Raw genomic sequence first — 18,817 nt, forward strand, 5'->3', positions numbered from 1 at the left:
CTTGGTAAACTCAACTGGATAGCCGTATAAGACCCAAGAAAGGAAAAGTAACTATTTTAGTTCTTATTTTAGGTTATTGGTTTTCTTGTATTATTTACATTACTTTAATCTTTTTGCAGATTTCTTATTGTGCTGATATGCCTTATATTCAGTGTGCTTTCTACAATCCAGCAGTATTCCAACTTGGCCACAGAAACATTATTTTGGATGGTAAGTATAATTATGTGTGATATATATTTTATTCATGATTTTTTTTTTATTGTTAATCTTCATTTTATTTTACCCACTTACAAAACTGTCCATGCTGCTTTGGCTGCTAAGCCTAGTTATACTTTTATGTTTTGCTGGGTGGATGGGGCATTTGTGGTTAGGAATAATTCTTGGAACAATCTGTATTCTATTGTTTCACTGTTGCCAGTATCTGGAATGTGGCTTTTCATACAAATTCTATCAGCAACCTTGGCAATAAGGTCATTCCTAATAGGTTAGCTGCTGGATATCTTTTGAAAGGACTGTACATTTCAGTGTGTACTTGTTCTACATCTATTACTACTGGTAGTAGTTATTAAAATTTCTTGGCACTGTAATGGAAAAGAAATTAAAATAAAATATATTACAGCTTTAATTATTTAGACATTAATCCCTTAGTGTACCTGTAACTTGATATGTCCTAGGGGTCTGGGTGTTCAGATCCTCATTGATTGATAGAGCCAAGAGAAGCGCTCACTTATCGGGCCACTGCTTTATCCATAGACTTACGATGCAGACTATCCCTTAGGGTATGTTCACACTGAGTAAATCAGGTGGAATTTCGCGGCGGAGAGTTCCCGCCTGCCTCACAGTGCCATAGTCTGTCAATGGGAGTGCACACTTCCCCATAGAGAAGCAGTGTCACATTGAGACAGGCGGAGATTTCCGCCTAATTTACTCAGTGGGAACATACCCTTAGGTTGGGCTCACACTACAGATCCCAGGCTGATAAGTTTTGGCGGATTCCGTCGATAGTACCCGCTCACATCTGCGCCCGTCCCATAGACTCAATTCCGCCATCCGCAGACGCCGGAATCTGCCCGTAGATAAAATGGTGTCTATGGCACGGGCGGATATGCGTGCCGCTGTGAGCGGGTACGAGCAATGGAATCTGCCGGAACTTAACCACACGGATTCCGTTGTGTAAACCCACCTTTTATAGTGAAAAGCAAAAGCAACAAGCTGGGGAGTGAAGTGCTCAACAATTTTATTTTTTTTGAAGGAGAAGTCCGGAAATAGTTATAATTTGTCAGGTGGGGTGGGGGGAACATAATAAACAATCATTACTCACCTCTCCCAGTGCCTTTGCAGCGCTGGCTTGCTGCTCCAGGACCCCTGCTGGGCTCTTGGAACTCCTGCTATTGGAACCTCAAGACCGGTTGATGGACTGCCCACTCAGCCAGTCAGGGACTGGAGCGGGACACCACTGCAGTTATTGATTTGGCTAATAGGACAATCAATCAGCTGAGCCATGTTTTCCCCCCACCTCCCGAGTTTTGACGACCCTGGAATTCAGGGAAAAATGCCTTCGGGTGGGGGTTATCAAGCTTATGATGCAGCGCTTTAGGTGCACAGGAAGTGGAAGTAGTGATTGTTTATTCTGTACCCCCCTGCCCCTGCCGGCTGACAAATTTTTAAAACTGTCGGACTTTTCCTTTTAAGGGCATAGTCATTTTTCACTTCTGCATTTTTGTTTTTTTCTCTGCATCTCCTAAGAACTATAACATTTCTGGTGTAAAAAACAAACAAACAAAAAAACCACAGTGTTTTATGACAGCTTAGCATCCTCTTTTGTAGGGTTACTGAGGGTGCTAAAGATGACAGTAATAGTTTGACTTCATGCCTCTTCATCAGCTTGATCACTAACCGCCTCCAACTTGACCCCAGATCTGTGGATAGACAGAATGTATACTGTAGTGCCACAGAGTACCTTTTAACTGAAATTCTTAAAACACATTGGCTTCTAGCACAATGTTGGGTTTTACTATTAGTAAAGATATGTGTATATATTTATTTATGTCAGGTTTTGACCCCTTTAATGTTTTTTTTTCAGCCTACAGAACTGATTGATAGTTTTTTTTTGTTTTGTTTTTTGCATGGTGGTCTGTGTTCTGTATTGGTTTAGACATAGATATGACTTTTTGGTAGCGTATGGTATGTGATGCGACCAAAAATCAGCAATTCTGGCATTTTTACTATTTCACTGAGTGATCAGTAATTATTATGTTGTAATAAATGAGATGACTCTGTATGCAGTGATACCAAATATGTTAATTTTTGAGGGAGTTAAGATTTTTTTTTTATTTGAATAATGGGAAAAGGAGGGAGATTTGAATATTTTTAAAAGAAAATTTTGAAACATATTTTCGACATTTTGAAAAACTTTTATACACTTGTATTTTATATAAGATGATTAAATTTATAGTTTAATGCAATTAATATGCTTTTACTCAGACATGTACGCTTATAGGCGGCCTTCACATAAAATCAGTTGGCAATCACATCTGCAATTACATTGTGGAGTTGCTCAACTGACCACTAAATTGCCAATGGGGTGGATGCAGGTGCAGCGGAAAGGAATGAGCACATAGCTCATTAACCAGAATAACTTTTATGGAGTAAATCTTCAGTGCAATACAGTTTAGTAATTTTGAAGGTAAAAATGCGCCAAAAACAATCACACAAAAAGCAATGTCCTTTCTTTCCCTTGATGGACAACACAGAGGGTTTAGGGTCAGGTGCTTGAAGTGTTGAGGTAACAGAAAGTAGTAGGTAGAAGGAAAGTGTTGCTTGGGACTAGGTAGGTGCTTTGGGCCTTGTCTAATAGTACAGTACTGTGCCGGGATGGTTTAGAGTATAACTTGGTGTAGAAGAAGATGAATTTCATACTCATGGTTAAGAGTGAGTGAGAGACAAGATATAGACCGCCTTATGACAAACAAGTCCAGAAAGTGTCAGGTTTGGTAGGACGAGTCCCAGGTTTGCACAACTGGGCAAAGCTAGCCCCTCAAGGTTTCCTGAGTAGTTCAAGCTGTTTCCAATGTACTTCAGCTAAGGCGTTTTGCTCCACTGTAGATCAATCTCTAGTAGGTAGATTGTCCTCATGGTATAAAATATCCCAGGTGTAGGCAAGATGTATATGCAAAAAAGGGGTCCGTGGAGCCTCAGTTACAAGTCTCAAAACACGGGAATAGCCAGATATCCCTCTCTCCAGAGAAGGAAACCCATTGCCAAGGGGTGCCTCCTAGTGGGGAGAGCACCAAACCACCCTGATACGTAATCCCTCAGGTCCTCACTCTGTTGCGAGCTTTGGGACCTAAATAGGGAAACACCAGGGTGGCCCCTGTGAGTCAAAGTCTAACTCTGTGGCGAGTATAACGACATAAGACAAGGGTTACCAAGGCTAGGCATCCATCCACAGACTGCAGTTTCGGGGTATTTGCCCCTCGTCAGTGTGGAGCAGGATTCTGGCTACTGGGGCAATGATAAATAGACCAACAAAACACAACAATCACTGAACTCAGGGAGAACAGTGAAAAATTCCAATGGAGTACTCATTTACGAGTCTCCATTGATTGTCCCATACAAAATTTGAATATGCAAAAAAGGGGTCCGTGGAGCCTCAGTTACGAGTCTCAAAACACGGGAATAGCCAGATATCCCCCTCTCCAGAGAATCTTTCCGGCCACAGGGTTCTGATGCGCCCGCATCAGAGCTTCTCATAGCACACAGTAAAGCAAGCGACTGGAGCCGCTCGCTTCACTGTGTGAACTGACAGGGTTTCCTACGGCCACAATTCATTGAATTGCGGCCGCAGAAAACTGACATGTCAGTTATTTGCGGCGCCGCATGGGATCCCGGCCGGAGCATATATGATGTGTATACGCTCCGGCCGGGATCCCATTGAAGTAAAGGCAGTGTTCACAGGTTGCCGATGGCAACAACGGCCATTCTTTTACGTAGTGTGAACATAGCCCAAAGGGACAGCGAGACACCAAGTGGTGGTAGTGTAAAACAACACCCATCATTCCAGAATATCACATCTGACAACGTTATGTTTTTACAGTATAGGCAGGGATATTAATGCTCAACCCTGGATATTACCCAAATTGTAAAATAAATGTCCCACAGTTCTGCTTTGCCCATCACTTTGCTGAGCTCAATATTAAAGCAGTCTTGTTCATTTCAAATTTGTACTGTCTTAAAGAGGATGTACCACCAGGTACATCCTCTTTAAACTAAACCCACGGATCGAACGGCGCCGTCACGGGGAAGTCGGTGCCGCGGTCCGTTTTTCAAACAGCGGCCCGGTTCCCGTGCAGGGGGCCGTTCCATGCACTGGAGGTAGGCCGGGCTGCCCCCAATGAGAGGGAATTCCCTCCCCTCTATGACTCCGCTCCATTCATTCTAACGGAGCTGCGTCATACAGGGGAGGGAATTCCTTCCCACTGGGAACGGCCCGGCCTTCCTCCAGTGCTTGAGCACCGACCGGTTCCGGTGCATAGAATGGCGTCGTGCCCAGGAACCGGGCTGCGGTCCAAAAAACAGACCACGGCACCGGCTTTCCCGTGACTGCGCCATTCGATCCATGGGTTTAGCTTAAAGAGGATGTACCTGGTGGTACATCCTCTTTAAAAAAGTTGGTGTCCTAGGGACACTAAGATGATGTTTCCTCTTAGTGTCCCTACCTCACTTTTCCTCAAACAAAATAGAGCTCTCTCTCTCTCTCTCTCTCTCTCTCTCTCTCTTTGGGGACACTGCTGTAGCTGCCAATTGGCAGAGTGAACAGTGTGTGCACCAACCACAAGCACTCATTTTGTAAATGCCCTTCAAGGGTTAAAAGGTAAGAGGCAAGATGATTTTTAATATTTAATTAAAGAAAAAGAAACCGCTCACCGTCTAGGAAAAATATGAGTTGGCAATCTGCCATTATGAAGAATGAAAATTATATGTTGCTGAAGGCACAGCAAGCACACAATTATACATTATGGATGGGCTGTGGAGCCTGGCATTCCAGGAAAATGACGTCTAACATTGTAAGAGATCAGCAACACAGGAATTGTATGTTTATTATAAATAATGATGGAGATTTGATGGTGAAATTGGAAGCTATTTTGATTAGGTGAATACCTAAACATGTATGGTCCTCACCAAGAGATGGTTGAATTCTTAAGGTCAGGTAAGGTCAAGGCAACCCTCGTCTGTTTAACAAGGAGATAGATTGGAGACCATAGTTATGATTGCAGAGGTGAAAAAAAAATAGTTATGCCTGTCTGGGTCCATTAATGAAACTCTAATCTGACATTTTCTTACAGAGGGAAAGCATCCTCTACTCATTGACTCTCTTACAGTCCAAATTTTCTAATGTAAGCAGAGTCTAACATTTTGGCAAAAATATTATTAACTAATGGTGCCCATACACTTTATACTATAGCTGTTCTAGCTTGTTGCTTATGGTTGGTTTGGCCGAAAGTATAAGGTGTATGGAGCCTCTCGACTGAGGCTGATGTTGATTAAGATAGGGTTCAAATGTGATAGATTTTTACTGCCCTACCCTTTTGAGCTTGAAGGGATAAACTGGCGCCAGAGCATCTGCTGCATACCTTACCCTTTAGAGAACACAAGAAAGTTTGGCCGTGCTGAAGAGGTACACCTCTTTAAGATAAGAGTTCTGACCAGAAGGTCTACATCAGCCTGAAGAATTTCAATAGAAATATCCCACTTAAAGCAAATGAACCAGCAGGTACCGGTACGGGGTTGCTGGTGCCGTGGTCGTTTTTTTTTTTTAACCACAGCCCGATTTCTTGCGCAGGGCATTGGTCTATTCCTGGTCACTGCCCGGCCTGAAGCACTGGAGGTAGGCCCACCTGCCCTCAGTGTGCAGAAACCCCTCCCCTCTTTGCTTCAGGCCGGGTCGGTGACCAGAAATAGACCAATGCCGTGAGCGGGAATCAGGCTGTGGTTAAAAATAAGGAACGCTGCACCAACATTCCAGCAGTGGTCTATTGATGTAAAAACCTTAAAGTGATGTATCTGCTGGTTCATTCGCTTTAAGCCTAATATCCCTGGACGAGAGTAATACATCAAGGGCCTTTAATATGGAAACCCTAAGATTTATAGGGTTTTGTACAGAATTTATACATTTTAATGAATTACACCAAAGTAGTTGTTAAAAACAAGGAGGCAAGGCCTTATTCACACATTAAGCAATTTTACAGGACTGCATTAAGGTTCACTATTTTTACTCTTTCATCCATGAAATATGATTTGTAATTGCATCCGTAGTGCATCTGCATCCGCAAAATTGTTGAACTGGTAATGATGATAATAAAAATAATAATAATAATAAAATTAACTTGCTTAGATTTGATCCATGTTTTCACAAACTCCAAGACTTCTATTGGCTAATCACCATCTGCTCCAGGGCATTTCCTATTTTTTTCTCTGCACTTTTTCACAGATCTGCAATCCGTTCTATGTGTGAATAGCACGCGTCTGAATCCGAGCGTGCTGCTTTTCATTACCAAAGGCTAAAGAAGTTAGGTGCAACCATGAGGCTGCCTGAAAAACATGGATACAGCCATTGGCTGTACCTATGTGTTCTAGGACTACCTAGGCCTGCATCCAACTTCTTCTGCCACCGTTAATTAAATGTTGCACGTTTTGATTTGGATGAAACTGAGCATGTTCAAGATTTGCTCATCTCTACTTTTTTATGTCTCTGTGACCATATTAGAATTTTTTTTTACTAATCACAGTGGCCATTTAAATATGCTATTGACAAATTACTGGGACTCATTTAGAAGGGATATAATAAAAATCCACTAAAAAAAATATTTAATGAGAAGATCTGGCAGGAAATGTACTATCTGAGACCAATAAGGAAAAATGAAAACAAAAGATAAGTCCATTTCATTTATAAGTGCAAACCCTGTTTTGTTGAATGTATATGTTTGGCATTACCAGGTTCTGTAAAAGGATGGCTGGCAGCGGCCAAGATGGTGCCTTCCTAGAATCTGCTTGCAATCATGAGTCATTTATCATTACCTGACATGGTTTTGGCTGCAGTTAGAAAGTCTCTGTCAGAATAGTAACTGTGACTGCTGAACCACAGTCCATGCTTTGTTCAGTTTTGCTTGGTGGTGGATCATGACTCATCTGTGACATGTCAGGTCACACCAACATTTCATCAGTGTTTCCTTCAGCCTGCAGAGGTCAGCAGAAAGTGACCAGGGACAGATAAGTTGTGCTGTTACGAGGGCTTTGGCAATCTGTCATTGTTTACATGATTGAGTGCCATTTATATGTCACCGGTTGTCATGTCACACAGTTTAATAGGAGAGCAAAAATGTTAACATAAATAATGTGCACACTTGGTGACTGCAAAAAAAAATCTCTAATTTTAGACGTTAAATCACTTTTTGGTTAAAAGAAACAAAAAAGAAAACTTATGTGGGACAAAAAAAGCATTTTGTACAAAAAATAGTGTACTTTTTTTGTGCCTCACTTTTTTAAATTGAGAATTTGAGCTTTAATTAAAATTTTAACAATTGTCAACAGTGACCAAAGGTAATAACTGTTAAAAAAAGATTAAAAATAGATGTCCATGCAATGTCTTTATGGGCTTATGGTTGTGCAGAAAAATAGCATGACAACAAATCTACTTACTATATCCCAAATTAGGATTTATATGAAGCTTTTTAGGGGCACTTTTAGTCTTTAATCAGCTCCAGGCCTGGGGGCCATATGTTTCATTGCTATAAGAGGACAGAGACATCTTAATGTGGGGGTAATTTGGAGACACTTGTCGTGGCTTTTTGATATTTATAGATGAAATCACATTGGATACATCTCCCTCACTATGAGAATGACTGTTTCACATATTATAGGAAGGGCACGGAGCGAGCGCAGCATAGCGGAGGCACAGCATGACTGCGTTCAGCTGGGACTGTAGGCAAAAGGGAGGGTAAATTGGGTGGTAGAGAGAATAGGAGCAGGGGGAAAGGAAGGGGTTAAGGAAAGTTTGAGAGGAAGTTGAAGGGGAACAGGGGATTGGTGCAGGTCACGTACTAGGGGAGGAGCCCAAGTCCATAATAAGAAGAGTAGCACGCGGGACCAGCTTCAGCCCTGCTAGGTTTGCGATGGTGGGTTGGGTGTGGGTCTTTTTGTTCCTTCTTTGTCATGACAGCCTGCATAGGGAGGTCTTGCAGGGCACTTAAAATTGTCCTGAAAAATGGGGGACCCATCACAGGGATGGCTTCCCCTCTTACAATTTTTACCTGGTGATGAAAAAGTGCGGAGTGTTGTTGTGGTGTTCCCTTCGGGATAGGTCCCTGGGAACAGTGGGGTGAATTGGCAGTACCATTTGACATATTGTCAGCTCCTGAGTCGGCACGGTGCGGATAGAGGAAAATATTAGTTAGGTGTTGGTACTGCCCTAAAGGCGCCCTGCCAGACCTCCCTGGTTTTACTGGTTAGATAATAGTTTGATAATATTTGATAATACTTGTTGATGTGTTATTTATTGTTCTGTGTTCAAGCACCTTAAAAAAAGGCTGTTGTGGCCATTCTATTCCAATGCTAATCAGGTGTCTGTTAAAGTCTGTGAAATAAAGGTATAAGGGGGTGGGTGGGCGTCGGAGGGATGGCTAAAAGGGGGGAAGAGTTAGTTGGGGGGTAGCCAGAAGGAACTCAGCTATACCCACAGTCAAGGCTTTCTATATGGTGGCACATGGTTAAGTGTATTTTATGTTGTTGCTTCCTGTGTCCAGAAGCAACTGTTTAACATTACAAATGGATTCTCAATTTACACATGTGATGCATAATGTTGGTATTTAACTTATGAACATTACAAAGTTGTTCTATTGTATGTCAATGTAAAATATGAAGATTGAGTCAAAAGTCTTGGGACACTCTTCTATTTCAGAAGTGAAAGGCAAAATGACATGTCTGAATACCCCAGTACCCCAACAAGTAATGGATGAATGAGAGGAGTGTGTGTGTGTGTGTGTGGGGGGGGGGGGGGTGTATGTCTGGAACATGTCAAATAAAGATTGCAAATCTTAATGTAACAATAAATGACCACCTTCCCATTGGGAAAAAAAAACTTCATCCAATATGGCAGGTATAATCTGGACATAGCTTAAAAGATAGGCCCCATCACGCGTTACTTGCTGGGATATTCATATGTTTCATTCTCCCTTAAATTTTTTAAATAAGGGTACTATTACACGGAACGATTCGGCCGATTATCGCTCCATGTAATAAATACAACGATCAGCCGATGACAACAATCATCGGCTGATCGTTGATATAGGTTTGGACCTATATGTAATAGCGGTGCGTGGCCGGCGACTGACGATAAACATTACCTATCCACGTTCCAGGGCTGCTGCTGCGGTCTTCTTCTCCCCGAGTCCTGCGCGCTCTAGCTTCAGAGTGGCCTGTCAGCTGACAGGCCACCCGGCGGTCCAGGAAATGTTTTATTTTCAGTCTGACACAGTGTTCTCTGCTGACATCTCTGGCTGAGAGAAGAACTCTGTCTCGGTTTTCTATGAATCCCCATAGAAAACCTCTCCTGCTCTGGACAGTTCCTGTCTCGGCCAGAGATGTCAGCAGAGAGCACTGTGTCTGACTGCAGGACATATAGTAGCTTATAAGTATGGGAAGACTTGAGATTTTTTGTTAGAAGTAAATTGCAAATCTATATAACTTTCTGACACCAGTTGATTTGAAAGAAAAAGATTTTCACTGGACAACCCCTTTAAAGTCTATGGCCCAGATTTATCAAAGGATGTAAAATACATACTGGTGTTAACTGTCCAGAGCAACCAATCACAGCTCAGTTTTCATTTTAACAGAACTGAAAGTTGATATGTGATTGGTTGTTATTTTGCATCATTGTTTTTTTGTTAGTTTACATCATTGTCTAATTTACACCCTTTATAAATCTGGGCACAGTCCCTGATCATCTGGCACAGTCTTTATATAGTATTGATGTGCTGTATCCAGAAATATTGCGTGCAGTATGTTTTTGGTTTTTGGTCACAGCCACATCAAAGAGCAATTATATTAGAACACTGGATTTGTGTGAACTTTGCCTTACTTACATACTATTATTTTGAGGTGAAAATATGGCTGTATTTTGATATTTACTGTACGTCAGTAAAAAATGATCATGCTCTTTATTTAATTGTCAAAATATGGCAATGTTTTCACCTCAGAAAGCATTGTTTGATCATAGCCTTAGCTTACCAAGAAGCAGGGGGACAGATGATATGAAATACTACATCAAGGTCAATTCTTTGAGCGGAGAGCAGAAATGCATGAGAAATCCCATTATATCAATGGGACAGGTGGAATTTCAAGCAGTGTCTGTAACCCTGGCTCAGTGGGAACAGGCCCTGAGGGCATGTGCATACTGAGGAATAGACGAGGAATTAAAGAGAAAACTTTCCTGCTTGAAATTCCTTGCCTATTCAGCTCTGGCAGAATAGGAGAAGAATTTGAGCGGGATTTGAGCAGAATGCAAGCAGAATTTAAGCCCCATTAACTTCTCTAGCAAAATCCGCACAAAGAATTGACATGTCAATTCTTTGGGTGTGTTCACACTGAGGAATGTGCACGGTGAAGTCCACACGGATTCCGACGCCCGCCCAAAAAATTCACATGTCCACATGTAAAAGTTTGTTTCTCCATTTTCTACCCTACATGGGATTTTTACAATTTTTTAATACCAAAAGATCGAAAGCTGGTAACGTCTCCAATATGTAAATGTGAGAAGTGTTTTGCAGCTATTTTACCCTATTTTCCACATTTTTTTCAAGACAAGAATAGTCAGAATCTGACATAAAGGAAATACAAATGACAAATAAAGGATTATAGTTATGTCATAACAACAGTAACATTTGCTATGCAGAACATCTGTCTCTCACATGCTTTTATTAAAATTTTTATTACAATCGTAAAAAAATTTATTACAGGAAATCGTGCTGGTGGTGTTCTTTGGAGCAGAATATGTTGTCAGATTGTGGTCTGCTGGATGTCGAAGCAAATATGTGGGAGTATGGGGGAGGCTACGCTTTGCTAGGAAACCTATCTCTATTATAGGTATGTATATGTAACATGCTTAGTTAGGTTACTAGTTAGTTATATGGAGCCAACAATGTACTATATGCACCATAGATGTTTATGGGGCTGCTTTATGTGTCAGAATTTTAAATTCCATTTAACTTTTGGCATCTTTTATGACCTGAGGATAAAAGCTCCCCCTCCCTCTTAAGATACAGAGCGTCTGGAAGCTCATGACATCCTTTGACACATTTAGATCAGGAATGAATATTTGGCAAGTATTTGTCATTGTATATCGTTGAGGTATGTGCCCCTCAGAGGGGCATCACAGCCATTGACTATTACAGAGAAAGATAAAACGTTCCCTCTCCTTATCTATGAACTACTCTATTTTTTGCTTCAGACTGTCCTCCTCATTGATGCTTCTGCTTTACATCACTTAGCTTATTTACTTCACTACTTGTATGTATGTTTGTGTGTATATATATATATATATATATATCAGTAGCGAAAATAGGTGGGGGCAAAGGGGGCGGTCGCCCCCGGGCCCACTCAGGCAGGGGCCCTCTGAGGTCTCAGGCGCTTAATGCTGTCTGCAAAAGCTATTTCTTTTGCAGACAGCCTTAGCACCTGTGTAGTGGGTCCCTAGCACGGCAACAGCACCTGGTAATAGCGGGCCCCCTGCTCATCAGGAGCCCCCTCAGCCGTCGGATGCAGTGCCCGGCCAGGGCTGGATCTTCTCCCTGTTCTCTTCACTTACTCCTCCACGCTGCTTCCTGCTCTGCTGCTGGCCCCTCCCCCACTGTCCGACAGAGCATGGTATGAGGAGGAGAGAGCTGGAGGGATCCTGTCGTCTATGGCTGCCAGGGACTGAGAAGAAGTGCAGCAGCAGCTGTAGGTGGTCATCATCAGTGTCTGTGGTGCTGGAAGTTGTCAGGTACAGAGTGAGGACTGTGTGAGAGGACACACACCACACACACACAGCACACAGAGCAGCCATTTATAGATATAGCAGTGGCCAAATGACCAGGAGTAGCTATATCTATCTATCTATCTATCTATCTATCTATCTATCTATCTATCTCCTATCTATCTATCTATCTATCTATCTATCTATCTATCTATCTATCTATCTATCTATCTCCTATCTATCTATCTCCTATCTATCTCCTATCTATCTATCTATCTATCTATCTATCTATCTATCTATCTATCTATCTATCTATCTATCTATCTATCCCCTATCTATCTATCTATCTATCTCCTATCTATCTATCTCCTATCTATCTATCTATCTATCTATCTATCTATCTATCTATCTATCTATCTATCTATCTATATATAGCTACTCCTGGTCATTTGGTCACTGCTGTATACTGTATATACAGTTTAAATATATAAATGGCTCCCCCTGGTCATTTGGTCACATATATATATGGCCCCCTCTGGTATTTGATCACTGCTGTGTATATATATATATATATATATATATATATATATATATATATATATATATATATATATATATATATATATGTGGCTCCACCATCACTGCTATATATATATATATATATAGCTCCTCCTGGTTATTTGGTCCCTGCTATATATATATATATATATATATATATATATATATATATATACAGTGTGTATATATATATATATATATATATATATATATATATATATATATATAGCACAAAAAATGTACGCGGCACTGAGGAAAAGAGGAGAGCAACTTTGTGCCAGCTAGCAAGCCAGGGGTCCACCAGGCTGTCCGTATATATCTTCAAAAAGGCTGCGGCACTCCAATGATAGTGATAAACTGTGCAAAAATTTATTCACATCCCAAATACAAAAGCAGTGATGTTCCTGACCGCAACTGCTTGAAATAGCTTGAAAAAAGACCACAGTTCCGGTCAGAAACATCGCTGCTTTTGTATTTGGGATGTGAATAAATTTTTGCACAGTTTATCACTATTATTGGAGTGCCCCAGCCTTTTTGAAGATATAGGGTACAAACACACACGGCATATACGCTGCGTATTTACTGCTGCGATACGCAGCAGATTAGATCTAAATAACTGAACACAGTATCAAATCTGCTGCGTATCTGCTGTGTGTATTTGTACCCATATACAGCATTGACCTGCAGGAGCCATATATATATATATATATATATATATATATATATATATATATACTGTATATATACAGCTCTGCTGGAGGGCCTCAGTGTGACACCATTGCTGTAGTCAGTATAATGGAGGTCACCCAGCTTTCTGGCATCCTGTAGTCAGTATGATGGAGGTCACCCAGCTTTCTGGCATCCTGTAGTCAGTATGATGGAGGTCACCCAGCTTTCTGGCATCCTGTAGTCAGTATGATGGAGGTCACCCAGCTTTCTGGCATCCTGTAGTCAGTATGACAGAGGTCACCCAGCTTTCTGGCATCCTGTAGTCAGTATAATGGAGGTCACACAGCTTTCTGGCATCCTGTAGTCAGTATGATGGAGGTCACCCAGCTTTCTGGCATCCTGTAGTCAGTATGATGGAGGTCACCCAGCTTTCTGGCATCCTGTAGTCAGTATGACAGAGGTCACCCAGCTTTCTGGCATCCTGTAGTCAGTATAATGGAGGTCACCCAGCTTTCTGTAATCCTGTAGTCAGTATGATGGAGGTCACCCAGCTTTCTGGCATCCTGTAGTCAGTATGATGGAGGTCACCCAGCTTTCTGGCATCCTGTAGTCAGTATGATGGAGGTCACCCAGCTTTCCCAGCATCTTGTACTCAGTACGATGATTAAGAACAAAAAACATAGTTGCTTTCTTCTAAAACAGTGCCACCCTGCTCTTAGGTTGTGTGTGGTATTACAACTTGGCTTCATTCACTTCAGTCGAATACCACACACAAACTGAGGACAAGAGTGGTGCTGTCTGTGGAAGAAGGTGGCTATATTTTTCTAATCTTAAAGGGAACCTGTCACCCCCCGTACCGGGGTGACAGGCTCCCGACCACCCGTTAGAGACCCCTATACTTACCTCATCCCGCCGGGTCCCGCTTCTGGATTCGGTCGGGTCCCGGAGATCTCAGCCGCTGCAGCCCGGCGCGCGCGCTGAGAGATGAGTCCAACACCCATAGAGAATGACAGGAGAGTCCAGCGCTCCGTCATTCTCTATGAGCGTTGGACTCATCTGTCAGCGCGCGCGCCGGGCTGCAGTGGCTGAGATCTCCGGGACCCGACCGAATCCAGAAGCGGGACCCGGCGGGATGAGGTAAGTATAGGGGTCTCTAACGGGGGGTCGGGAGCCTGTCACCCCGGCACGGGGGGTGACAGGTTCCCTTTAAGCACATTTAATTTTTTTGTGGTTCTATATGTGAAATGTAGAAGCCTCTTACACAGCTCTTTTTCCTTATTCACTGTTAATAATGTTGAAGAATATACTCTTTATTATTTAGAAATCCTTGTCACCTGCTGGGTCATGTCGGTTTGGGGCCCACTCAGACTCACTCGCCCCCCCTAGGCTGAACCCCTAGCTACGCCCCTGATATATATATATATATATTTTTTTTAGAAGACCTAGGTAGTCTTGAAAGCTTACAATTTGGGTTCATTTAGGTTGGCTACAATTCATGCCTTGTATCCCTTGGTCTGTAAGTCTGAGTTCAGCTGTAATATTTTGGTTAGCATATCCAAATAAGAAAACAGGAATGCACCCACAACACAGGAAAAGGTGTATTATAGCTCTTCCCTGTGCCAATTCCATTCTTTGTTTTGTCTACTAATACTGACCAAATATTGCACAAAACACTATTAGGCTATGTTCACACTACGTAAGAGACCGGCTGGGTTCTAAAAAGATCATCCCGGCCAGTACTGCATTACCGGCTGGATGATTTTTAGGCTCGCAGAGTTCTGATGCGGGCGCATCCGTGCGCGACTCTCATTATAACTCCCCACTGCACACTATGGAGCGTGTGGCCAAAGCCGCACGCTCCATAGTGTGCACTGATAGGTTTTTCTGCGGCCGCTATTTTACGGCGCCGCGAGAGATCTCGGCCAGAGTGTATACTATATGTATACGCTCCGGACGGGATTCCATAGAAGGCAAGGCAACGTATATTTTTGCAAAAAGTACAGCCAATGTTGCTGATTGCAACAACGGCCGTACTTTTACGGAAATATACATTGTGTGAACATGGCCTTAGGGTGCGTTCACACATACAGGATCCACAGCAGATTTGATGGTGGAGATATCTATGTAAATAGATAACTGAACACAGCATCAAATCTGCTGCGGATCCTTTACGTGTGAACGAACCCTAACACAGAAAGATTTAACAAAAATAATGTTGTATTCAAATTTTTAAGTGATGCTCTTTTCGTGCGCATGCAGTCAGTGATAAAACGACTAACCAAATGTGTTTGTATGTCATTGATCACATCTTTTGAGCTGACCATAAAATCATTATTAATCGTTTACTAGTCATTCGACTATCATTCTGTGTATTATGGTGTATGATTTTTAGAGAAAACGAAAAATCACTTTGTCTAATAGGATACTAAGGGCCCAATTACATGGAGCAATAATCGTCTGAATCGGGCCGATTTGGCTGATTATTGCTCCGTGTAATAGAAACAACAATCAGGTAATGAAACGATCATCGGCTGATCGTTGGCTTGGTTTGGACATAAAAACGCTAGGCAATGACCGCACGTCGCCACATGTAACAGTGATGTGAGGCAGACAGCCGATGATGGCTAACACCTGATACCTTACCTCTTCACCCGGTCTTTTGTCAGGTGCTTCTATTGCCAGGAGCGGAAAGCTGCGGAGCACAGGAGAGAAGACTGGGAGCGGGGAGAGGTAAAGTATCAGGTGTTTGGGCAAGGGCTGCATTGACATCGCTAACGATGTCCATGGAGCCCTTGCTGGCCGATTATTGGGCTGTCTAATAGTTCCAGTTAGTAAGCGCCGATCTAGCAGATCAGCGCTTGTTTACTTAAATGATCGGGCCATAGTCGACCAGTGTAATAGGACCCTAAGACTCCTTATGCCAAATTCCCCTCTCAGGTCCAGGTTACCCACTAAAAGGTATCAGTTACTGAGAAATCCATTTATATTTCTACCTAACGTGATACCTAGATATATTTTCATGTACTAATATCTTTATGTAAGTGCTTGTTCCGCTAAAGAAAAATCTAAGAAATCCATGTCACGTTAATTCGCTTGTCTTCTTGTTGCAGATTTAATTGTTGTTGTAGCTTCCATTATAGTCCTTTGTGTGGGATCAAATGGACAAGTTTTTGCAACATCCGCGATAAGGTAAAGTTTTTTGTTTGTACTTTACTTTTTAAAATGCTATAGGAGTTAATTGACATTGTTTGGTTCCTAAGATGATGTTATTGCCCCTCAGCGTTCCCTCCATGGTGCTCAGCTTATTTATCATTCTGTCCATTTCAGAGGGCGAGAACAAAGCTGAGATGTTTGGCAGTGGTACACACATAGGGACTTCCTTTCCCTGACTACTTTAGTCAATCACAACACATACTCCTCTCTACAATGCCATTGACATAGTGCTGGGAAAAAAACACTGAACAGGCCGCACTGTATACAGTACTACTATAGATAGTACCTGAAAGTTGGTTACTGATGCACTGGGTTTGAAAAGTGCTATGTGAGCTGAAATTTAAGGAACTACAGCAGCACAGAAAGAACGGGGGTTACACTTAGAACTTTTGTGCTGCTGAGAAGCTAAAGAAAGGGAGAGATTATACTGCAGCACGGAATACAGCAGTAGAAGCCTAAGGTATAGCTGTGCTGAGCTTAATGGGTGGTCAAAGATAAGAGGGAAGCCTTGATTTACCTTTTAAGAGAAGCCTTGATCTTCATCATTATTTACCTATCCAAGCATATCCGTGATGGGATGTGGGGGGGGGGGGGAGGTGTTGTTGAAACAACAGTGACCATTTAAAGTGCAACTGTCATTTAATTTTTTTGTTCCAGAAATCAATAGTACAAGTGATTTTAAGAGACTCTGTAATAAGTTTTATTATCTGGTTTTATTATGTACTTATCTGCTTATTTGCTCAGGCAAAACCGTCTTCATTACAGAGGAGCAAAGTGGAGACAGGTTTGTCTAGCCATTATAACTAGAGATGAGCGAACCGGGTTCGGGTTAGAGTCCATCCGAACCCGAACGTTCGGCATTTGTTTGGCGGGGAACTGCTGAACTTGGATAAAGCCCTAAAGCTATGTCGAAAACATGGATATAGTCATTGGCTGTATCCATGTTTTCCAGACAACCTTGGAGCTTTATCCAAGTTCAGCAGCCCCAGCTAATCAAATGCCGAATGATCGGGTTCGGATGGACTCGAACCCGAACCCGGTTCGCTCATCTCTAATTATAACCTACGGAGGGGGGGGGGGGGGCCTGAGGGGGATGAGTGAGCAGGAAGAGTAGAGATCCAGCTCTGCCGTTTGGAGACTGTCTGGGCACATAAAACCCTGGATTCACATGTCAGAAAGGTCAGTGCTTATCTGGAAACCTGGTGAGACAAGTATGCAGGTTGATATGCTGTGCCATGCTGCTTTTTCTCCTCTTCGTGCTCACTCACATCCCTTGGCCCCCTACTCCTCCATAGACCATAATGGACACAGAAAACCTGCTTCTTCTGAAGTGAAGGGGGGAGGCTGCAAAACAGCTTTTTGAGTACAGTAGGAAATGTTTGCTAAATAAAACCTATTACAGAGTTTCTTAAATTAGCTTGTACTATTGATATTTATTGATTTCTAAAAAGTTACATTTAAATGACAGTTACCCTTTAACTTTGCCTCCATTGATTTTAGATTCCTTGTGTGTGCTCTTCTAGATGAAATGGAGACAAACACAAGCATAGTATGGACCCAGAAACTTCTATGGGTGCCTTAATATGGAACTTTACAATTTTTACAAACCATAATACAATCATTTGCATTGCTTTCATCCTGCAGAGGCATCAGATTTCTGCAGATATTACGTATGTTACATGTTGACCGACAAGGAGGAACATGGAGATTACTCGGATCAGTGGTTTTCATACACAGACAGGTATGTTGCATCTGTTCTGGATGGACAATAAACCCTGTATGGATGTAATGAATATATTAGCATATATTGTATGTAGTCATGGTAAAAGTTTAATATACTGTATTCACCTTCTTAGCGGTCTAGTTTGTGTTTTCTCTTTCAGGAGCTGATAACCACTCTGTATATTGGATTCCTTGGTTTGATATTCTCTTCATATTTTGTGTACCTGGCTGAAAAGGATGCAATTGACGGGTCTGGAGAATATCAATTTGGCAGCTATGCTGACGCCCTGTGGTGGGGAGTGGTAAGTAAACATAACGTCATATACTTTGGGTGATGACCTCTAATATACATCGTGTTTTAGCTTTGGGGAGAGGAATCATCTTAGCCCCAATATCCCAGGGTATTGGGGGCTGTTAAAAAAAATGGCCTCACGTAGAAATGCCCTTTTTGTATGTTAAGAAGGGATCATATGTGTTAAATGTCCACACATGTAGGTATGTGATGTAAGTGCAAATGACTTCTAAGGTGTTAGGGTACAAGTACTCTTTGTTGGGCTTATATAATTTGCTATTCTTATATTGGTATGTTCAGTATTACTATCTAAAGTATTTTTTTTTTTTACCCCATTTAAAATTAGGTGTAGC

The 18,817-nt window shown here is 42.0% G+C and overlaps 1 protein-coding gene across 5 annotated transcripts in view; it reads left to right on the forward strand.

The window, feature by feature from the left end:
• The window catches only part of LOC138789624 (potassium voltage-gated channel subfamily KQT member 1-like), a 133,427-nt gene that overhangs the window by 82,103 nt on the left and 32,507 nt on the right, over positions 1-18,817 (forward strand). For all 5 annotated transcript variants that reach the window (XM_069968360.1, XM_069968359.1, XM_069968362.1 and 2 more), the window contains exons 3-7: positions 120-210; positions 11,013-11,139; positions 16,348-16,426; positions 18,095-18,191; positions 18,334-18,474. In XM_069968360.1, coding sequence (XP_069824461.1) covers positions 120-210; positions 11,013-11,139; positions 16,348-16,426; positions 18,095-18,191; positions 18,334-18,474 — 535 coding nt within the window. The remainder of the gene's footprint in view (positions 1-119; positions 211-11,012; positions 11,140-16,347; positions 16,427-18,094; positions 18,192-18,333; positions 18,475-18,817) is intronic.

Source organism: Dendropsophus ebraccatus, chromosome 4, assembly GCF_027789765.1.
Source record: "Dendropsophus ebraccatus isolate aDenEbr1 chromosome 4, aDenEbr1.pat, whole genome shotgun sequence".
Lineage (NCBI taxonomy): Eukaryota > Metazoa > Chordata > Amphibia > Anura > Hylidae > Dendropsophus > Dendropsophus ebraccatus.